At 38.0% G+C, this 23,657-nt stretch overlaps 1 protein-coding gene across 9 annotated transcripts in view; it reads right to left on the bottom strand.

The window, feature by feature from the left end:
* Positions 1-23,657, bottom strand: part of PRCP (prolylcarboxypeptidase) — a 72,060-nt gene that overhangs the window by 9,562 nt on the left and 38,841 nt on the right. For all 9 annotated transcript variants that reach the window (XM_032640970.1, XM_032640966.1, XM_032640971.1 and 6 more), the window contains 6 exons: positions 20,854-20,955; positions 17,647-17,828; positions 17,253-17,410; positions 16,385-16,557; positions 1,208-1,372; positions 84-271 (listed from right to left, as the gene is read on the bottom strand). In XM_032640970.1, the coding sequence (XP_032496861.1) occupies positions 84-271; positions 1,208-1,372; positions 16,385-16,557; positions 17,253-17,410; positions 17,647-17,828; positions 20,854-20,955 (968 nt within the window). The remainder of the gene's footprint in view (positions 1-83; positions 272-1,207; positions 1,373-16,384; positions 16,558-17,252; positions 17,411-17,646; positions 17,829-20,853; positions 20,956-23,657) is intronic.

The raw sequence follows: 23,657 nt of genomic DNA, 5'->3' as shown, positions 1-23,657 counted from the left end.
AGCATTTTCCTGGTTCTCTTTTCTCAGCTATTCTAAAAATGTCTCCGTCAACCAAAGTTTTCTTTGGATCAGCAAAAATTCACCTGAAAATGATGTTCGTGTGCGAACTGATGTTTTTGCCTCCATACATAGTAGGGATCCAAGAGGGCCTTGGTTTCACACCCCACTGTTTAAAACAGTCATCAGAAAATTCCTTAAAGTTCCACGAGTGAGGTTCGAACATGTCATCAATACCATTAGAACAGAAGGGCATGACCATTTCTGTGCAGGTCTGAAAAAGCAAACCAGGAGAGATTCCAGTGAGAAGATGAGGCATAAAATGTTAAAGAAATTGACCAAGGTCATACAGCTTGTAAGCAGTAAAGCCAGGGTTTGAACTCAAGGAGTCTGGCTTCAGAGCCCCTGTTCTTTACGCCATACCACCTCTCATTATTCCTGGAAAGGCTCAGCTGAGAAGTCACAGAAGTTGGGGCTATACATTTCTTCTTTGCAAACTGCTTCATTTCACATCTATTATCATATTTAATCCTCAAAACAACTCTGGAGGAAAGTATTACTATTATTATTACTAGTCTCATTGTACAGATGAAGGAATGAATGGAGGCTCAGACAGAATCAAGTTAGACTCCCCCTTCTTTTCTGTGTCCATAAAATGCTACCTTTATAGGACTTACCAAGATCTGTTGTAACATTAGTTTAGTTACCTATCATTTCCACCAAGCTATATTTGATGATTAGATCGTATCTCATTTACCTTTGTGTCTCTGGAGCCTAGAAAAGTGCCTGACTTGTGGTAAGTACTCAGAATATATTTTGTGATGATTAAATACCAAGCTGAACTAGTATATATAGTATATATAAGACAGATAAACAACAAGGTCCTACCCTATAGCACAGGGAACTATATTCAATGTCCTGTGACAAACCATAATGGGAAAGAATATGAAAAAGAATATATATATGTATAACTGAGTCAATTTGCTGTACAGCAGAAATTAACACAACATTGTAAATCAACTTTACTTCAGTAAAATAAAAAAATTGGTATTTAATGAATGTATGAGTGAAGAAACTTATCCATAGTCTCAAAGTATATGGTAATAGAACTCAGATTTGGATCCAGGTGATAAAATCTTGCAAATTCTCTGTTATAGCACAACCATATCAGTGAAAAGTAAGTTCCACTTGGGGAAATATACACACTTACCTGATAGCTCCAACCCAGGGCTCCCAGACTGCTGGTTGCTGTCTCTGATATATTCAGGCATCTTGCCTGGCCCGAATAATTGTAATATACATTCAGAGCTTGGAAAATATTCTGCAGCAGCCATGTATCAGATACATTGGGATTTTTCAAATACTGGCACACTACCTGTCATTTTAGAGAGATAAAAGGGAGAAGAGTCGAATATAAATATAAAATTACAGTTTAATAAAACAAAGAAGAAATATGAGTTTGATTTGACCATAAAACAATCTTAAGCATCTAACGGCATTGCCTGACGATTTCTATCTATTGCATATAACCACCTTCATAAATGAATAAACCTTTCAAATTACTCCCCAAACTACAGAAATAAACCAAAGTCATTTGCATGGTATGCAAAGTCCTCCCCACTTACCACTCTAGGTTTATCTTCTGCAGCCTTTGCTCCAGCCTAGCAAAACCATTCCCACCACACCAACTTCTTTCCCTCCTCACTGCCTTCGCTCACACTGAAATGCCCTTTTCCCACTCCACTATTGCCTGGCAAACACCAACTCATCTTCTTCAACGCAGCTCAAGTGTCACCTCCTCTATGAGGCCATTGTTGCCTATGCCCTCAAGTCAGGGAGAACTAAATCACTCCCTTCTTTGTGCCTCCTCATCCTGTGCTTATTTCTATCAGAGCTGATACCGCACTCATTTGATTCCAGAATGTCTCCCTTGGTACTTAGCAAGGCATCTGGCAGCTAAATGTTTACTGAATGAATGACTATATTTTTATGAAAATGCAAAATTTATGAAATTTCTTTTGGAAAAACTACACCAAGCTCCTACATCTGTAACATTATAAGAAGCATATCAGGCAGCTCTCCAGTTCAAAATACTCCTAACACTCGACTATAATCAGAGCTAAAAGTCACAGGTAATACTTGGGGTTGGGAGTGAAGGCAGGACTGACTAGTCAGGGACATGGGGAAATTTCAAGGTTATGAAAATATTTCTTATCTTCATAGGGGTCTGGACTATACAACAAACAACACACAATTTGTATGTAAATTTTACCTCAAAAAATTTATAAACAAATATTGAACTCTAGATAGTGATGTTAAAGCTGAAGTATACAGTCTATATTTCATTTATTTCTGCTCTAATCTTTATTTCTTTCCTTCTACTGACTTGGAGCTTCACTTGTTCTTTTTCTAGTTCCTTGAGGTGTAAATTTAGATTGTTTATTAGAGGCTTTTCTTGAGGTAGGCATTTATCACTATGAACTTCCCTCCCAGAAGTGCTTTTGCTGCATCCCATAAATTTTGGTATGTTACATTTCCATTTTCATTTGTCTCAAGGTAGTTTTTAAATTTCTCTTTTAATTTCTTCTTTGACCCACTGGTTGTTCAATAGCATGTTGCTTTATCTCGAAATATTTGTGAATTTTCCAGTCTTCTTTGTGTAATTTATTTCTAGATTCATACCACTGTGGTTGGAAATGATGCTTCATATGATTTCAATCCTCTTAAATTTACTAAGACTTGTTTGTGGCCTAACATTTGATCTATCTTAGAAAATGTTCTATGTGTACTTGAGAAGAATGTATATTCTGTTTCTCTGAGATAGAATGTTCTATAAATATCTGTTAAGTCCATCTAGTCTAACGTGCTGTTTAAAATCAATGTTTCCTTATTGATTTTCTGCCTGGATAATCTATCTATTGATGTTAGTGGGGTATTAAAGTCCCCTACTGTTCATGTACTGCTGTCTATTTCTCCCTTTAGGTCTGTTAATATCTGCTTTACATATTTAGGTTCTCCTATGTTGGGCACAAAGATATTTACAAATGTTATATATTCTTGTTGAATTGACTCCCTTATCATTATGTAACACACTTTTTTGTATATCATTATAGTCTTTATTTTAAAGTCTATTTTATCTAATATAAGTATAGCTATCCCAGCTTTCTTTTGGTTTCCATTTGCATGGAATATCATTTTCCATCCCTTCACTTTCAGTCTGTTTGTGTCCTTACATCTAAAGTGAGTCTCTTATAGGCAACATATTGATGGTCTTGGTTTTTTATTCATTCAACCACTCTATGTCTGTTGATTAGAGAATTCGGTCCATTTATATTTAAAGTAATTATTAATATATATGTGCTTATTGCCATTTTGTTCATTGTTTTCTGGCTGTTTATGTAGCTCCTCTAGCTCTTTTCTTTCTTTGTCTCTTGCTCTCTTCCTCTGTGGCTTGATGACTTTCTTTAGTGGTATGTTTATATCCCTCTCTCTTTATCTTTTGTATATTTACTATAAGTTTTTGTTTTGTGGTTACCATGGGGCTTACATATAACAATTTATACCGATAAAAGTGTATTTTAAGTTGATAACAACTTAAGTTTGATCCCACTGAAAAGCTCAACATTATTATTCCCCCATTTTATAATTCTGAAGTCACATTCTACATCTTTTTCTCTTGTATATCCTTAACAAGTTACTGTATTCATAGTTATTTTTACTACCTTTGATTTTTTTGGCCTTCATACTAGTTTTGTAAGTAATTAATCCACTACCTTTACTATATATTTGCCTTTCCAGTGAGACTTATTCTTTCATATGAGTTCTTGTTACTACTTAGTGACCTTTCTTTTCAGTTTAAAGAAGTACCTTTTAACATTTCTTATAAGGCTGGTTTAATGGTGATGAACTCCTTTAGCTTTTGCTTGTCTGATAAACTCTATCTCTCCTTCACTTCTGAATGATAACTGCCAGGTAGAGTATTTTTAGTTGAAAGGCTTTTTCTTTCAGCACCTTACATACTGTGTCCTTCCCTTCTGGCCTGCAAAGTTTCTGCTAAAAAATCTGCTCATAGTCATGGGAGCTCCCTTGCCTGTAACAAATTGCTTTTTCTTGTTGCTTTTTAATATTTTCTCCTTGTATTTAACTTCTGACATTTTAATTATAATGTGTCTTGGTATGGGTCTGTTTGGATTCCTCTTATTTGGAACTCTCTGGGATTCCTGGATCTGGAAGATTAGGGAAGCTTTCACCTATTATTTCTTCAAATAAGATTTCTGCCCCTTTCTCTCTCTCTTCTCCTTCTGGGAACCCTATGATGTGAATGTTAGACCACCTGATGTAAATGTTAGTCTATAAGTCCCTTAAGCTATTTTCACTTTTTTTCATTCTGCTGCTCTGACTGGATAAGTCCTACTGCCCTGTCTTTGTGTTGACTGATCCTGTCTTCTGTTTCATCTAATCTGCTGTTGAACCCCTCCAGTGTAATTTTTTTCAGTTATTGTATTCTTCAGCTTTGTAACTTCTATGTGATACTTTTTTTATATTTTCCATCTCTTTGCTGAAATTCTGTGTTCATCCATTCTTGCTCCCCAGTTTGGTGAGCATCTTTATGACCATTACTTTGAACTCTTTATCAGGTAAATTAATATCTCTCTCATTAAGATTTTTTTCTGAGGTTTTATCTTGTTCTTTCATTTGGAATATATTCCTCTATTTCTTCATTTTGTTTGACTCTCTGTGTTAGTTTCTATATAATAGAAAAAACCACCTCTCCCAGTCATGAAGGAGTGGCCTCGTGTAGGAGATGAACCTTGTTGTTCAACCCTGCCTTAGCTCTTGGGTGTCTTTCAAACCTTTGTGCTTATCCAAGCAGCCTATTACATTTTTAATAACTCCAAGTAGTTGAGGACATGCCAAAACCTGTCAGCATCCCAAAAGGGAGGATCTTAGCCCTTTCATTCAGGATGACTAGAAGCCAGACCCTCAAGCACTAGCTTTTAAAAGTATGCAAATATATACAGTGCTGTGGGACTGCAAGCATAAGTCCTGTTGGCCACCAGAGTCAGGTGATCTGGAAGTGTCCACTGGGCAGTCACAAAAAAACAGGGCTCCAGATGAGTGTATAAGCTCTTTTCTAGGTGATATCAGCAAGCTGAAGCAAGGCAGAGGGAAAGCACCAAGATGGCATCCGTGGGCTACATCCCTTAAGAGCAGCTTTGCAGGCCACTAAATACGTGTTAAACCTGAAACCTGCCCCTCAGGCAGAAGCTCCAAACAAGCAAAGAAGTCTCCTTCACAAAAAGACTAGGGGGTGTACCTCAGTCTACTGTCTATGCAGTGCCCTGAGGGTGGCAGCCTGACAAGAACCAGAGCTCCAATAGCACAGTCCCATGGGACTCAGGAATGTAAGACCCACCCACCCCCAGCCACCAGAGCCAGGTGATCAAGGGGTGTCCCCTGGGTGGGAGCCACAAAAACTGGGGTGCCAGACATAAAAGCCAGGGCACCAGACACATGTAAAGCTCCCCTCCAGGAAACACTGCAGTCTGGAGCATGGCAATAGAAAAAAAATTAATAAAACTAAGACCTGGATTTTGAAAAATAAAATTAGCAAATCTTTAGCCAGAGTGACCAAGAAAAAAAGAGAGAGAACTCAAATAAATAAAATCAGAAATGAAAGAGGAGATACTACAGATACTACAGATCCTGTGTATTTCTGATACTACAGAAATACAAAGGATCATAACAGAGTACTATAAACAATTATATGTCATCAAATTCAACAACCTAGAAGAAATGTATAAATTCCTAGAAACATGCAGCCTATCATGACTGAATCATGGGGGACTTCCCCGACAGTCCAGGGGTTAAGACTCCACACTTCCACTGCAGAGGATACAGGTTCAATCCCTGGTTGGGGAATTAGGATCTCACATGCTGTGCAGTACAGCCAAAAAAAAAGACTGAATCATGATGAAACAGAAAATCCAAACAGGCTGAATACTAGTAAGGAGATTGAATCAGGAAACAAAAACCTTCAAAGAAACAAGAGTCTAGGACCAGATGGTTTCACAGGTGAATTCTACCAACATTCAAGGAAGAATTAATATCAATCCTTCCTAAACTCTTCCAAGAAAATAGAAAAGGAGGGAACACTTCCAAGTTCATTTTACAAGGCCAGAATTACCCTGATACCAAAACTACATAAGAATGCCACAAGAAAAGAAAATTACAGGCCAATATCCCTGATGACCATAGATGCAAAAATCCTCAACAAAATATTAGCAAACCGAATTCAATGATACACTAAAAGGATCATACACCGTGATCAAGTAGGATTTATCCAGGGAAGCAAGGATGGTTCAACATCAATAAATCAGTCAATGTGAACCACCATATTAACAAAATAAAGGATAAAAATTAAATGATCATCTTAATAGATGCAAAAGAAGTATTTGACAAAATTCAACATCTATTTATGATTAAAAATAAAAACTCTCAACAAACTGGGTACAGAGGGGACATACTTCAACATAATAAAGGTTGTATATGACAAGCCCAGAGCAAACATCATACTCACAGTGAAAAGCTGAAAGCTTTTACTCTAAGATCAGGAACAAGACAAGGATGCCCACTCTCACCACTTTTATTCAACATACTATTGGAAGTCCTAGCCAGAGCAATTAGGTAAGAAAAAGAAATAAAAGGCATCTAAATCTGAAAGGAATAAGTAAAACTACCTCTATATGCAGATGACATGATATCATATATAAAAAACCATAAAGGCTCCATCAAAAAACTGTTAGAGGAAATTCCCTGGCAGTCCAATGGTTAGGACTCCACACTTGCACTGCAGGAGGCATGGGTTCGATCCCTGGTCAGGGAAATAAGATCCCACAAGCTGTGTGGTGTGGCCAAAAAAAAAAAACTGTTAGAAAATTCATGAATTTATTAAGAAAAATCAATGAATTCAGTAAACTTGCAAGAAACAAAACCAACATACAAAAATCTTCTGTGTTTCTATATACTAATAATGAACTATCAGAAAGAGAAATTAAGAAAACAATCCCATTTACAATTACATCAAAAAGAATAAAATAGGGCTTCCCTGGTGGTGCAGTGGTTGGGAGTCCGCCTGCCGATGCAGGGGACATGGGTTTGTGCCCCGGTCCGGGAGGATCCCATGTGCCACGAAGCGGCTGGGCCTGTGAGCCATGGCCGCTGAGCCTGCGCATCCGGAGCACTCCGCAGCAGAAGAGGCCACAGCAGCGAGAGGCCCGCGTACCACCAAAAAAACAAAAAAACAAACAAACAAAAAATAAAATACCTGGGAGGAGGTATTTTAGACATGAAAGACCTACATATTAAAAAATACAAGACATTGGGTTTCCCTGGTGGCGCAGTGGTTGAGAGTCCGCCTGCCGATTCAGGGGACATAGGTTCGTGCCCCAGTCCAGGAAGATCCCACATGCCGCGGAGTGGCTGGGCCTGTGAGCCATGGCTGCTGAGCCTGCGCGTCCGGAGCCTGTGCTCCGCAACGGGAGAGGCCACAACAGTGAGAGGCCCGTGTACCACGAAAAAAAAAAAATACAAGACATTAATGAAAAAATTGAAGAAGACACAAATAAATGAAAATATATTTAACGCTCATGGATTGGAAGAATTAATATTGTTAAAATATACATACACAAAGCAATATACAGATTCAATGCTATCCTTATCAAAATTCCAATGACATTTTTCACAGAAATAAAATTAAAAATTCTATAATTTGTGTGGAACCATAAAAGACCCCAAATGGCCAAAGCAATCTTGAGAAAGAACAATGGTAAAGGCATCACACTCTCTGATTTCAAACTATATTACAAACCTCTATTAATTAAAACAATATGGGGCTTCCCTGGTGGTGCAGTGGTTGAGAGTCCGCCTGCTGATGCAGGGGACACGGGTTCGTGCCCCGGTCTGGGAAGATCCCACATGCCATGGAGTGGCTGGGCCCGTGAGCCATGGCCGCGGAGCCTGCACGTCCGGAGCCTGTGCTCCGCTACGGGAGAGGCCACAACAGTGAGAGCCCAGTGTACCGCAAAAACAAAACAAAACAAACAAACAAAAAAACAATATGGTACTGGCATAAAAACAGACACGTAGATCAATGAAACAGAATAGAGAGACCAGAAATAAACCCATGCATATATGGTCAATTAACTTATGACAAACAAATCAAGAATATACAATGGGGGGCTTCCCTGGTGGCACAGTGGTTAAGAATCCGCCTGCCAATGCAGGGGACACAGGTTCGAGCCCTGGTCCGGGAAGACCCCACATGCCGCGGACCAACTAAGCCTGTGTGCCACAACTACTGAGCCTGCGCTCCAGAGCCTGTGAGTCACAACTCCTGAAGCAACAAAAGCCAAAATAAACAAGTGGGATTTCGTCAAACTAAAAGCCTCCTGCACAGCAAAGGAAACCACCAACAAATGAAAAGGCCACCCACTGAATGGGAGAAAATATCTGCAAATCATATATCTGATAAAGGGCTAACATCCGAAATATATAAAGAACTCATACAACTCAACAACAACAACAAAAAATCCTATTAAAAATGGGCAGAAGATCTGAATAGACAGTTTTCCAAAGAAGACATACAGATGGCCAACAGTTATATGAAAAGATGCTCTACATCATTAATCAAAAGGAAAATGCAAATCAAGAGTACAATGAGATATCACCTCACATCTATTAGAATGGCTATTATAAAAATGACAAGTGTTGGCAAGGATGTGAAGAAAAGGGAACCCTATGCACTGTTGGTAGGAATGTAAATTGGTACACCACTTTGAAAACAGTATGGAGGCTTCCTCAAAAACTTAAAACTAGAAATGCCATATAATCTGGCAATTCCAATTCTGGGTATTTACCCAAGGAAAACAAAAACACTAATCCGAAAAGATATATGCATCTCCATGTTCATTGCAGCATTATTTACAATGGCCAAGATATGGAAACAACCTAAATGTTCATCAACGGATGAATGAATAAAGGAGATATGGTACATGTATACGATGGAATATTATTAAGCCATAAAAAAGAATGAAATCTTGCCATTTGTGACAACATGGGTAGACTTTAAGGGCATTATGCTAAGTGAAATCAGTCAGACAGAGAAAGGCAAATACTATATGATCTATCTCTCTTATATGTAAAACCCCCCCAAAAAAATTTTTTTTTTTTTTAATTTAAAAAACCATGCTGGGACTTCCCTCGTGGTGCAGTGCTTAAGAATCTGCCTGCCAATGCAGGGGACATGGGTTTGATCCCTGGTCTGGGAAGATCCCACATGCCGCAGAGCAACTAAGCCTGTGCGTGAAAACTACTGAAGCCCATGCACCTAGAGCCCGTGCTCCGCAGCAAGAGATGCCACCGCAGTGAGAAACTCGCGCACCACAACAAAGAGTAGCCCCCGCTCGCCGCAACCAGAGAAAGCCCCCGTGCAACAACGAAGACCCAACACAGCTAAAAATAAATTAATTAATTTATATGTAAAAAAAAAGAAAGAAACAGAACTGAACTAAACTGAAAGCTGCAAAAACCTATCAAGCCTAAAGCAATAAGGAAATGCATGTTGAAGAGAAAAGGCAAAAGATTGTTTTGCTATTCTGACAACTCTCAATTATTCATGGTAAGTCAAAAATACCTAATTGCATAGCCCTTTTCTCAGAAAGTGTTCCTGAGAAATACGCCAATTAGAAATACTCAAGAATATATGGAAATCAAGAACCAATCATAGAATTTATTAAACTATCTAATGCCAACAGTTGATCAGCATTCTTTCCTGCATGTGGACACCCCCACTAGACTTAGCTCTTTCAAAATGCAGCACAAAACTACGGAGTAGACCCATGCAATGCAGAGAAGAGCATTATGTTCAAGCACAGCATGGTAGATGAGGCTGGGTGACAGTGCAAGCTGGGCAGGGGGAGAAGGGAGTGCTGATATGCAGCAGCAAGTGGCCTAATACTCTCGAAGAGAACAGTAACAAGTGAGTGTGACTCACACGCTGGCATCAGATCCCCTCTCAGAGCTAGAACACTGGGCCTCTGTCAGGCAAAGAAAAGGAGTCCCTATGAATAGCCATCTCTGCAAACAGCAGTTACTGTCACTCCCTAAGAGACACAAGCATGGCTGGGGACTGGCACCAGCTGACAATACTTGGGTTTTGGCAGCCCCACTTACACAGAGAGAACATCCTGGTCAGAAACTTGGCCTCTGCTGATAGAAATTCCATGTCCAGATTAAGGGCAATCCTGGGTCCACTGTCCTCTGTGAGGTCAGAGCACCCTTGGAGTACTGTGTCCAATTCTGAGCACCACACTCTAATAAGGACACTGACCAACATGAGGAAATTCAGAGGGGAGCAATCAGGGTGGGGAGTTGAGGAATAGTTGAAGAAACTCTATAATTGGTCATTTGAATCATCCCCAATCTTTTACTATTGCAAGTAAGGCTACAATAAATATCCTTGGGGCTAAATCTATCTATCTATCTATCTATCTACCTATCTACCCTTGTTTTCCTGAGATAAATTCTTAGAGGAATTACTGGTTTGAAGGAAATAAACATTTTTAAGGCCTTTGTTACATCATGTCAAACTGCCTTATAGGAAGGAAGTACCAGGTGATAATTCTACCAGTATGATAGAGAGTAGGCCTGAAAAATATCACTTAAAATTTGTTTACAAATATTTGAAATAAGAGAATTTTGTTATTTTAGGTGTTTCTAAATTTCCTCTCTAACTCAAAGATTCTGTGAGTCTAAGCATCATCCTCTAGATAAAAGACACACTCTCTACATTTCTCTATGTACAGTTGACCCTTGAAAAACACAGGTTTGAACTGGGTGGGTCCATTTATACATGGATTTTTTTCAATAAATATATAGTCAGCCCTCCATATCCACAAGTTTGGCATCCATGGATAGACATTTCCACCTGAGGTTGATTAAATTCACAGATGGGAAACCCATGGATACAGAGGCCCACTGACTATACTACACTGTTTTACATAAGGGACTTGAGCTTCCATGGATTTTGGTATACACAGGGGCTCCTGGAACTAATCCCCTGAGGATACCATGGATACTGAGGGAAGACTGTATTCCATTAAGAATTTTAGTAGCCAAGAGTAAATAAAGTTTTCCCAAAAATACTTAAATTATATTAGCAAAACCTCAGCACTATTCCCATGCTTATTTAAAGACTAGTAATTCAACAGGATATATTCATATACTTTTATTAAAGATCTATAGGATACACAAAATACGTAAATGCTAAGCCGAACCATATGAAATTGCCATGTTTATAAGTCAAACACAAATATTGGCATTTTTGGTTCAACCTCATACAATACTTCAGTTTTTGCCTGATAATTTGCAGGTATTACCCATCTGATGAGGGCAAGCACTTGGTCTGTTGATTATTTACTTAGGGACTGTGATCTAATCAGACAAGGAAAGATTCTCTGCCAACCACTTCCATCCGAAATACTCAGCACGGAGGTAGCCCCTGTACTGCACTTTCCATTTACTTTGTAGACACTAGCAAACAGTGTCTTCTAAACAATTTCTACAAAGGCACAGCATTCCTACTTAGACTATAAATCTACTGATAAGGAGGCAGCTGGGGCTGAGTCTGCTAGTAAAACTATTGACTATTCCTTGAGGTCAGGTGCTTTCCCTACAATGACCCGGGGAGAAACATATAATAACCATCTGCATTTCACAGCGAAGGAAATAAGCTCAGAGAGATCTGCTACAGATACACAAATTTAAAACTGAATATAAGTTCTGAACCCAAACTTTGGCTACAAAGTCCTGGTATACGAATGTCTCTTTGACATCATATAATAACAATTATATGCATATAACTAGCATCAACTTAGTGCTTACTATACACCAGGTCCTATTAAATCCTCATAATGACCCTAAGAAGCATTATAATTACTATTATCCCCATTTTGCAGTTGAGGAAGTTAAAGCACAGAGAGGTTAAGAAACTTCTCCAAAGTCAAACAGCCAAGAAGTAGCAGAACGGGGATTCAAATGCAGACCCACTCTGAAGCCTCCATTTGTAACCACTACACTACACTACACACACTCAACCTAGAAGTTATAATATAAGAGACAAATAACAACACGAACAGTACCTAAACATACCTGTAGCCTCATGCTTAATTTTTTAAACAAATATTTTTTTATTCTTAGATTCTATTTTTCTAAGTTTATTTGTTTTAGGTAGAAACTTAACATAGAAGGGATTCTGTGGCAATATAAAATTATAAAACTTATTATGCAATAGTGAAAAGGAAACTGTAAAAGAGTAGAGCAAAATGAGGTTCAGGAAATGGACAGACTTAATTCACTTTCTACTTCCTAGAACAAATGTGAACATTCAGGAAAAATGTAAAAAGAGCATAAGAGGTCCATTTTAATAATTCTGTGTTAAACAGTGTAGAAATTATGGAGATAGTAGAACATTGTAATCTTAGTACCAAACTAATCAACTCTGTACCCAAATATTTAGGTTCTACTCTTTGATCCATGTACACCAGAGAAAGTGAAGATAATGAATTGTTTAAAAGCTTTAAGTGTCCCTGTACCTATGAGGATAAGCATTTGAATAAGAGAGAAAAAGAAGGCAAAGAAAATGTTTTTAAAGAAGAAGGAAAGAAGATAGGTTTAAAATAAAAGACCCATCTCTTCTCAGAGAGTATGGTCCATTCACATTAGAGAAAGGATTAAGCAGATACATTCAGCTTTTCTAACAGATTTTCTTTCTCTAAGGCTTCAATACGCCTCTCACCCTCACTCAGATAATCACATTAGTTTTGTCATTAAAAGCTCCCTTTTCATAGAATGCACCTAAACCGCTTAAACCACCCAGAGAGGTCGCATACATTATCAAACACCAAGACAAACGGAAGAGATTTTCCATCTTATATCTTATTATTTCACTGTATCTATCTGCATGCTCAGGAGGCTAAGCCAAAAGATTTGGTGAGTTATCAGCTGAAAAATGATTCCAAAATAGACAAACTCTACAGTATCCTTTAGAACTGGTCATTAAGCTGAGAACTGAGAACTAGCAGTTTTTATGCTGACAGAGCAGTCAAATGACAGAGGGGTTTTCTATTTCCCTTTTCTCTTCTTCCTTGTGTTCTATCAGCCAAGTCCATGATTATTTCTGCATGAATGTTGCAGCTTCTGTTAACAGTAAACAAAAGCAAATGGAGTCTGAGTGTGCATGGCTCAAAGATAAATTAGAAAGAATGATATTTGAGTTGACGTGGAAAATGGCATTCAGTTGCTGCATGTGGATACTTCAGAACTGTACAAGGCCCAGGCAGAATTGGAAATCACCTGCTTTTTTTCATAACCCAACTATTACATATTATCTCACCATCCTAAGCCTGAGTTACAGGCTCAGAAAAGGATGACTGTTTGTCAGCCCTTTAAAAGGAGGAAGTGTATCAGAGGGAGGAGGAGTCCTGGTTAAATGGAACTATCCAAGTGAAAGAGCAGTCCCCAACTGGGTAGTGTTCCAGGGATTAGGGGGTTGGGAGAACAGAGAGGGGGTCAAGAAAGGAGAAACAGAATGAACAGTGAAAGAAAGTGATCTGAAGCTAAGAGTTGGGAAGAGAGGCATGTAGTGGAAAAATTCTGAAATCAGATAGGATAAAATTAGAGATAGATGTAGGCAATGGAAGTTTCTCAAGCAAAAGTCAAAGAGAGATTACTTTCGGTGGGGTGCAGGCAGGAAACAGAATTATAAATATATCATAAGCAATCAAGAATTCCTTAGTATTTCAAAAGAAAGGATAAAGTTGGTAAAAAAATATTAACTGGAGGAAATGACAAGAACAAGTCCTAGATAAAAGAAGTGAAAGGTGGGCTTCCCTGGTAGCGCAGTGGTTGAGAGTCCGCCTGCCGATGCAGGGTACATGGGTTCGTGCCCCAATCCGGGAAGATCCCACATGCCGCGGAGTGGCTGGGCCCATGAGCCATGGCCGCTGAGCCTGCGTGTCCAGAGCCTGTGCTCCGCAATGGGAGAGGCCACAACAGTGAGAGGCCCACGTACCACAAAAAAAAAAAAAAAAAAAAAAAGTGAAAGGTGATTGTGAGGCAAAGACACACAAAGTTATCTTGCCTTAGAAATAAACTTTTAAAATATATATGTACACAAAAGATAAAAGAAAGATTGTGCTAAATCAAAAACAGATGACAAAATATTTGAGATATACTTCACTAATTTTGAGTGATTATTTAGGAGAGAGATAGGATGGAATATATATTTACGTTTAAGACTCAACAGCAAAATATCTCAAAAGGAACATTAAAGAAGCAGAGATAAAACCAGTTAGACTGTTCACTGTTCCAAATCATAAACAAATGAATATTAAAAAGCTGTATTCCTCTGGCATTTTTTCTAAGTCAGGGTGGCAAACTACAGGCCCCAGGCCAAAGACAGCCCACTGCCTGTTTTATAAATAAAGTATTGTGGGAACATAGTGTTCCTCATTCATTTAAATATTGTCTATGGTTACTTTCTGCTAGAACTACAGAGTTGAGTAGCTGTGACAGAAACTACATGGCCCACAAAGCCTAAAATACTTACTATATAGTCCTTTACACATAAAGTTTGCCAACCCCTATTCTAAGTAATGAGGGAATTGCCCATATGTTTTTATCATCTGACAACTCAGTTCTCCAAGTGGGCATAAAGATGCAAATGTAATTCTCACGTTGTACACAGAGTTCAAAGTTAAATCTGATAGTTGTCACACTGTGGCCAGCAATCTACCCAAATCTTCAGTCAAGTCTTCTAGTTCAGTGCAATGTGGGAGAAGATCATAGCCTCTGAACAATGGTAGACTCGAGTTCAAATCCCACTTCCACTACCTCTTAGTTGAGCTTAAATATCCTCTACCACTACCTCTTAGTTGAGCTTAAATGTCCTCTCCATAAAACTGGAATTATAACTCTTTTTTCCCACAGTATTTTTGTGGGGATTAAATGAGATAGTATATATGAAAGTGCTTTGTAAATAGTAAAATAATACAGAAAGATAAGATATTATTAGCACATAGACATTTATGGAGACTAATCGGTTCGGATTTAGTTTTTTCTCATTATTTTGATCTAGGTTTTCTTACCATGAGAGAGATCTGCTCTTTAAAATAACTTTGTATTGTCAAAATTCAATTTAAGTCAATATGCATTTACCTCTGGCTTGCTATGTGCAATATACTCACTGGTCATTCTACTTTTTAGATGAAGAAAAATATCTCTAATAGCAAATGATCTTGTTCCATTTAGGTTACAAAGTTTTAAACAAGGTGTGCATTTAATCATTCAAAGGGACAGTTAAATTAAAAGTGCTTTTGAAACCTGGTTCTTGTATTACCAATTCTATCTACATTCACAGCATTCATTCTAGCTGTAGAGTCTGCTGTATTCTCTAAATTTAATAACCGTCAAGTTGGCCAGCTTTTGTTTTTAAAACTAAGAGGAATGCTCTTTACAAAGGAATGCTTAAAAAGAACACATACAATAAAGAATTCTGGCATGAAAATAACCTTAAAATTTATTGTGTCAAGTGTCTTTAAATTTTCCAGAGTGTTTTCACATCCAATATTTTATTTGATCCTCAGCACATCCCTATTGAGAACATAGGTATTGTTATCCCATTGTGCAGAGGAAGACACGGAGGCCCAAGAAAAGAACAGACTTGCCCAAGATCACACAGCTGGTAAATGGTAATTCTGAACAAGGAACCAGAGTGAGTGCTCTTTCCACTCTACCTTGCTGTGTGGGGATCATGCCTTTATGATATATGTAGCACTTAGAATGTGTTAGCAGTTGACTGAATCATAGCACTTTGACAGCAGCTGTGATTTATTAAGCATGGACCACGTATTATATAGCTCTATGTGTCTCATATATAAACTGTGTATATGAAGTGCAGAGCACAGAATTTGGTACATAGTAATTATTCCATTAACAGCAACTATTGGTCTTATTTCTAAGAGTTGGTTCTTAGTTCTAAGAGTTGTAATTCATACAACTCTGTAATCTCTGTATTTTATCTCCATTATTCAAATGAGAAAACTGAGGTTCAGAAGAGCTAGGTAACATGTCCAAGTTTGAGGAACCAGAAAGTGACAAAAGCCAGGATTTGCCTAGGTTTGAAGTTTGACTAACTTCAGAGCCCCTTTGTCACTGGGACTTCCTCTGATGTTGAAAGTCAGAGAATGCACCAAAAAAAAAAAAAAAAAAAAGGAGAAAGAGAGAGAAGTATGTGATTAAAAGTGATGAAAGGACATTTTCCTATTACCTTGATAGGCCAAGCAGGCAAAGGCTGTAAAAAGTTGGACTCATAAGGATAGTCCACCATTGCCAGATTCACCCAGGTTTCAGAAATCCAGTCTTTCAAACGCTGAACATCCTGAGATTCTGTTAATGGAGTGCATAAGTGAAGGGCTTCAGAAAGCCAGTGCAAGCCAGTACCTGAGAATAGAATCAAATTGTTGAAATCTAATAAGCACTGCTCAACGGAAGGGCTTTACAGATCATTCATTCTTCACTTGGTATTTTAGAAAACTCAGTCTTCTATACAGTTTCTCCAAGAATGCTTTTTCAACATTGAACAAAATATTTTTAGAACTGGTTAATCTCATGATAGATAAGTTGCCTATCTTCATGAAGCTTACCAGAATTAGTATTCTGAATCATTCCCTTTTGTAAATAAACAAATGGAACATATAGAGCAATGAGAATGCATAAACTACAACTAAATAATACAAATGGATTTATCTGACAGTGCCGAGCAAAAGACAGCAGAGACAAAAAATATATACTATGTAATTCTGATTACTAAAAGATTCAAGAGCAAGCAAAATTAATCTATGGTTCTAGAATGCAGGATAGTGATTAGCCTGATAAATGCAGAGGCAGTATCTGAAAAGGGCTTGAGGAGATTTCTGAGGGGATTTCTTGATCTGCATGCTCATTACACTATATATTCACCTTGCAAAAATTCACCAAGCTGTGTATTTTGATTTGTGTACTTTTCTATATGTTATACTTAAATACATATGTTATAATTAAATATATAAAAAGTTTACTTAGAAAGTGGGAAGTGTTAAATTTTATACTTAAAAGGTAAAAAATCCCAAGATTCCATTCTCTTAATTAAAGCTTACCCTTTTCTGTGAGTCGACTAATGGCATCCCAGGACCTGCGGATACTCTCTGAACAATTTGGGCCACTTTTCCTAAAATCTGTAGTTACAATCTTCATAAATACACCACAAGGTACCATATCCTCAAACTGCCAGATGGGGGCAGAGGATGCAAGAGCTCTAAATGGTAAGAAGTCCAAGGAAGGAGAAAAGAAAAAAATGTAACTCATCGAATTCAAGTTTTAAAATTGAAACTTATATTGAACAAAAATGGTGAGAAAAATAACAGCTGTTAATGAAATAGAAATTAAAAATCTCAGTACAACAGAATAGAACATGTTTTACCCAAAACAAATCCCTACAGTTGCCTTGACAATTATTAAGAAAGTGCTCACATCCAACGTAAGTGCATTTACCCAACCACCAAATGAGGATACTTCATCCTGAACCAGGCTGCAAGCATGCCACCGTAAGAGCCCCCTAGGGCAATGACAGGTTGATTTCTAGCTCCTGGGATTGTTCTTTTCAAGTATTTGATTAATGTTGCAAAATCAGCCAGAGCTTGTTCTGTTGTCAGAAAATTCAAGTGTCTGGAATCCTAAGGAAAAATAACAAAGAACATGGGTATAAATGTGCACATAATAGCAGCTTAGGCATAGCATAGATCCAGAAAAAAGCCAGATAAGCTTTTCTCCAAATAGAATTTCTAGGCAACTGAGTTAAAACGCCCAGTCAAAGCAATAGCAATGCTGATTTAAACTCATGAAAAAGTGACTTTAAGTTGTGGGAAGAAGATAATGTATTTTGCATTCAAATGTAATTTCTATTAAATGCTATTTACCAAAGACCTTGTTGAGGTAGTAGAAACAGCAGAGACAAACTGTAAGTAACAGTTAACAACAAATGTGATAGAATACAATACTAATCTTAACAGACAACTACTCTATTCTAATTTTATTTCAAATCTTGAAACATTTACAATGGCTACCATATAAGCAAAGGTAAACTAAACCCTGTGGAAAACTGAAGTAAGAATCATCAGTAAAAATAAAACTCATCCTTCATCATCAGAAAGATGATTATTATGTCTGATATACCAACAACTGGAACAAATCAGCCTGCCTGATGTACAAGTATAAAATTGGAGTTAAAAAAAAAAAAAAGAAAAACAGCAACCTATGGAACAACTATTTTCAGACACTGGAAAACAAGCAACACAAGACTTTGAGCCCTGAGAGAAGGATACTCCGCAAGTAAGTTCCATGATCATCTAGTTCTCTACCTAGGGAGAATTTCCTCATTGCAGTATAGGAAGGTGGAACTGAGAGTCCTGCTTAGCTGAGAAGGCTAATGAAGTGTCTTCTTTGAAAAGGTGAAAACTAATTCTTCTCCTTTTGAACTTGGGCTGGACTTAGTGACTTGGCTCTAACACGAATAGAATGTGGCAGAAGTGATATGTGACTTCCAAAGTCAGGTCATAAAAAGCACTGCAGTTTCTACCTTGCTCTCTTGGATTGTCAACTTTGAGGGAAGGTAGCTGCCATATCAAAAGGTCACTCAAGCAGGCCTTTGGAAAAACCCAAGAGGGGATACCCTGAAGCCTCTTACTAATACCCAGCATCAGTTTGTCACTCATGTGGATCTTCCATATGAGCAGAGAGGGTCCTCCAGCCTCACTCAAGTCTTCAGATGACTGAAGCACTAACTGACATCTTAAGCTCATGAGATCCCCTGAAACAGAACCACCTAGCTGAGCCACTCCTAATTCCTTACCCACAGGAACTGTAAGAAAATAAATGTTTTAAGCCACTAAGGTTTAAGGTAAACTGTTATGTAGCAATAGATGACTAACACACCTACATACCCATATCAGACTATCTTATTTGACCTTCATACTTTAGTCTCACCACTATGACTACTCCCATCACCTGGTATATTTTGGAACCAGAGTTCCATCTTTCCTCTTTCCTACTCCTTTAACCTTCCCTCTTATCCAAGATGTATGCTTTCTGGCTTCTTACCTTCTCTCTCATTGTCTGTCACTATTCTTTACTTCCAGTTTTCATGGCACTATGTATAGCTGAGTGCAGTTTTTTTCCAATTCTCACAGTATATCTGTAATACTCCCCTACGCTACTGACAAATTCTGTGAGCACATGAAGGGAAGGAAGCATATCAAAGACAGCCCTTACCGCCATTTTGCTAGCAACGTATGAACCACAGGGACCTAGGAGAGGAGGTTATGTTTCTATCTGCAACAAGCTGACTACCTCCCAATGGTTTCAGGACCTGTCAACTCCCCTAATCAGATAATTATGCAAAATAATAAGCTAAAGGATAGAGTTTCCCATGTAGCCTAACAAATATCAGCAAATTGCTCTGCTTTTCATTTATAAAACAAGGACTATTTATTATTTATTTATTTATAACATGAGATAATAAAACCTCTGAAAATAAAAAGTCCTTTCAAAACAGGAAGCCTAGAAAATGATTAACCCCAATCATTTCTAACGCAGATTTCTCCAAAAGCATGGTATGTGTATAACGGTGGTATGCATGATGATCTTAGGTAGTGAGCAAACATTTTTAATGTAATACTTGTTTTATTTCAATGTAATTTAGAGAAAAATAGTACATAAAGCCTTACTAAGATAACACTAAGTTTGAAAAGTGAGTTGTGGGACTTTCCTGGCAGTCCAGTGGTTAAGACTTCTCCTTCCAATGCAGGGGGTGCAGGTTTGATCCCTGGTGGGAAGCTAAGATCCCACGTGCCTCGGGTCCACAAAACCAAAATATAAAACAGAAGCAATATTGTAACAAGTTCAATAAAGACTTTAAAAATGGTCCACATCAAAAAAAAAAAAAGGGGGGCTTCCCTGGTGGCACAGTGGTTGAGAGTCTGCCTGCCGATGCAGGGGACACGGGTTCGTGCCCCGGTCCGGGAAGATCCCACGTGCCGCAGAGCGGCTGGGCCCGGGAGCCTGTGCTCCGCAACGGGAGAGGCCACAGGAGTGAGAGGCCCGCGTACCGCAAAAAAAAAAAAAAAAAGTGAGTTATTTAAATAGTCAGTGAATAATAATACAGATGGCAAATTCATACAGCCAGAATCACAAGGGTAGTACATGAGTGACTCAGTTGAGGAAAAGGTGTCCTGGCTTATTAAGTATAGATTTGTAGCTTTGGCTGAGGCCAAAGCTCCTTGTGAGAACAGAAAGGCCAGAAGGGAATCCAAGTGGCCAGTTGGCCTCACTGAATCACAGTGATGATTTGTCCTTATTTTATTGAAAAACACCTTACTAAGCAAACATTTGCGCACTCATTACATTTTTTTCCAGTGGTAGACCCAATAATTTAAGTGTACAATTTATAAAGCGGATTATTTACCGACATTTTTTAAACACTGAAAAGTTCCCTCCAATCTCTGCAGCCATAGATTAAGATTTGCCTGGTGAAGGCTAGCCTCATCACACTGAGTTAAAGGCTGATCATTATACATAAAAAGTAAAGATTAAATACAAATTACTGAAATTTCAGGCAGTTCAACTTAAAGCTATCATTTCTTTCTTACAGTGGGACATGTAATTAGAAAATGTTCTAAACTTAAAAGTAGAAAATACACTTACCTTGAAGGAGTTGGCACCAAAGGGTAGGGACTCTCCATAATATCGATGTTCAGCAAACACCAACATAGCTTTCAGTTCCTCAGCCACGTCCCACATGAACCCCTAGGAGGAATTTACAAATTCACAGGATAAAATCAGGTTGTGAAAAAAAGTCTGAATCTCTTTGCAACTCATGAAATGGACCAAAAAGAGTTCTCTGAGAAGCTGCACAATTCATATTTGTTCCACAGGTAAACAATATAATTGCTGTTTCACTGTTGCACATCAATCTCACACTGTATTAGAGTTAAACAATTAAAAATAAGCCCAAGTTGCTCAACTACCAGCCATTCCAACTCTCCTTATTCTGACACTCTAGCCTCAGAATCAACATTATGTCTAAAATAGCCTTCAAATTGCACTGTGTGCCAAAAAATCTAGGAAAGAGCTGTGGATAACTAAGTTATCTGTCTACTCACAGATAACTTTTATTTATAACATGAAAGAGAACAGTACAAATAAACATATTGGACTCCCTTGGGTTTTAGGTTAATCTTATTTACATGAAGATAAATAGTAGCTAACCATAGCTAATATTAATTGAGTGCTTACAACTTGTCAGATACCCTTCTAAACACTTTATATGTATTCACTTAATTATCACAACAATCTAAGAGATAGGCATTTTGATTATACCCATTTTACAGACAAGGACACTGAAGCACAAGAGTTTAAATAACCTGTGACAGTCACACAGCTAGAAAGCGGCAGAGCTAAGATTCAAGTACAGGCCATCTGGCTCCAGAATACAACCATCAAGTGCAGTAAGACCTCCTTATTTCCACACATAATGCTAGTCATTAATCAACCATTGCATTTTTTCCCTTACCTCAAATTGTGCCCTCAGAATCCTTCTTAACAAAGCATTCTAGGTGCCCAACTTCAATCGACTAGATTTAGCACAGATTGAAACTACTTGTCATTCCCTGTGCACATTATTGCTTTTTAATGAGCTGTTGCTCCCTAACAAAGACTAAGAACCTCTAAGTTTTTTTTGTTTGTCTTGACCAATAAATGAACAATTAAAAGAGCTGTATGCATGTGAGGACAGAGAATTTAACCTGATATCTGTGATGGTTTCAATAACCCCCATTTTCTCTCTTAACACCTTGCTCATTCCCTGCCATGAATCTACAGATTCTGTAACACCAGCTCAAGATGCCCTCCTCTGCCTGCGCCCACTATGGCTTACTGATCACACCCTCCTCTCAACACCACTGTGCTAGGTATAGATCTCTATTACTTTGCTGCAATATTTGCTTACATGTGTGTCTGACTCTACCAGACTATGAGCTTCTTAAGGGTAAGGATCATCCATCAAAATAGCCAGAGGAGTTGACCTCAGGGTTTGAGAGGAAGCAACTGTATTGATTATTTACCTGCACCTATTTCAGGGTGTTTTATTTTTCAAAAGAGGTCCATGTAACATATTAATATTAAATAACATTATGTGTCAGCATTGTTCTAAGTTCCTAATTCTTATTTGCCCTCATAACAACTCAATTAACTAGACATTATTATAACCATTTAATATATAAAAACTAAGGCACAGAATAAGAAACTTACTCAAAGTCACAAAGCATAGTGGCAAAACCAGAATTCAAATCTTACCACTGGCTGACATCTTCACTCTTGACCACTATGCTATACTGCCTCTCAATAAATAAATGTCCAGAATATGTAAATATGCAACCCAAACATTTTAGTATGTAAAGGAAGGTGTGTCTAGGGCTGGGAAAGGGTCAAGATCTGTCCTTCTAGGATCTGCCTCTATCAGGTACCTGGAACTCTTCCTACCCTGAGTAGCTCTTCCTTTCTACCACTTCAGAGGTCAGAGATTCCCAGCAAGTCTTACTAAATTATGCTGCAGTGCCTGTCAGAGCAGTGGGGTCTGTGGAGGCAGGAATAGTTGCCTACCTATGATAAAGAACAGGAGCTGGGAAAATAACTGGATAGGAGAAGCTGCCCCGTGGCCTTGGCATAAAAGAGAAATCACATTAGAAAGAGAAAGGGAGACAAGGCAGCCTCAGTTGTTTCACAGAATAACAGAGCAGGAATCTGATGGAAAGTAAGTCCTGATTTCATCTGTCACTCATCTAAGAGAGACAGATATCTAGGATCTCAGCTCTTAGGGAATTATTTTATTTTCAACTAACATATTTAGACTATTAGCATTCCTAAGGAAATAATCAGAAATGTGGAATGTGATAACACAGTATAATTGGGTTCATATCTTTGCTTTCAGTGCAGTTCAGTTCAACATTTACTAAGACTTCCTGTATACCAGGCACCATGCCAGACATTGGCAGTGGAGAAAATACGATTCAGTCCTCACTTTAAGGTAATTCACAGACTATCTTTTCGGTAGAAAGTTGCCTTTTTCTAGTCTTAGCTCTGGAACATTAAAAAGGAAAATTTCTTCCTTCCATGTGTCCTCCTAAATTAAGTATTGTTAACAGATTCAAGCATTACTATAAAAGATGACAGAATATATAGTCAGGGAAGCAAGATAACAGCTACACTTTTTTACCCTCACAAATATAAGAAAAATGGTAGAACAGGAAAGCTAAAATATAGCTACAGTTTTACCTTTGTCCATTCCTATTTGACAATCAAACTTGTATTATTTTTTCTTATTTGCACTGGCTTTGTTTAGATTTTATTAATTCATTCATTTAACAAATATTTATTGAGTACCTACTATATGCCTAGCACAGTCCTGGATCTGAGCATACAACACTGAATAAACAAAAATTCCTGCCCTT

The sequence above is a fragment of the Phocoena sinus genome, chromosome 8, assembly GCF_008692025.1.
Source record: "Phocoena sinus isolate mPhoSin1 chromosome 8, mPhoSin1.pri, whole genome shotgun sequence".
Taxonomy (NCBI): Eukaryota; Metazoa; Chordata; class Mammalia; order Artiodactyla; family Phocoenidae; genus Phocoena; species Phocoena sinus.
The sequence above is the reverse complement of the archived record's forward strand: the minus strand, read 5'-3'. Positions and strand labels throughout refer to the sequence as shown.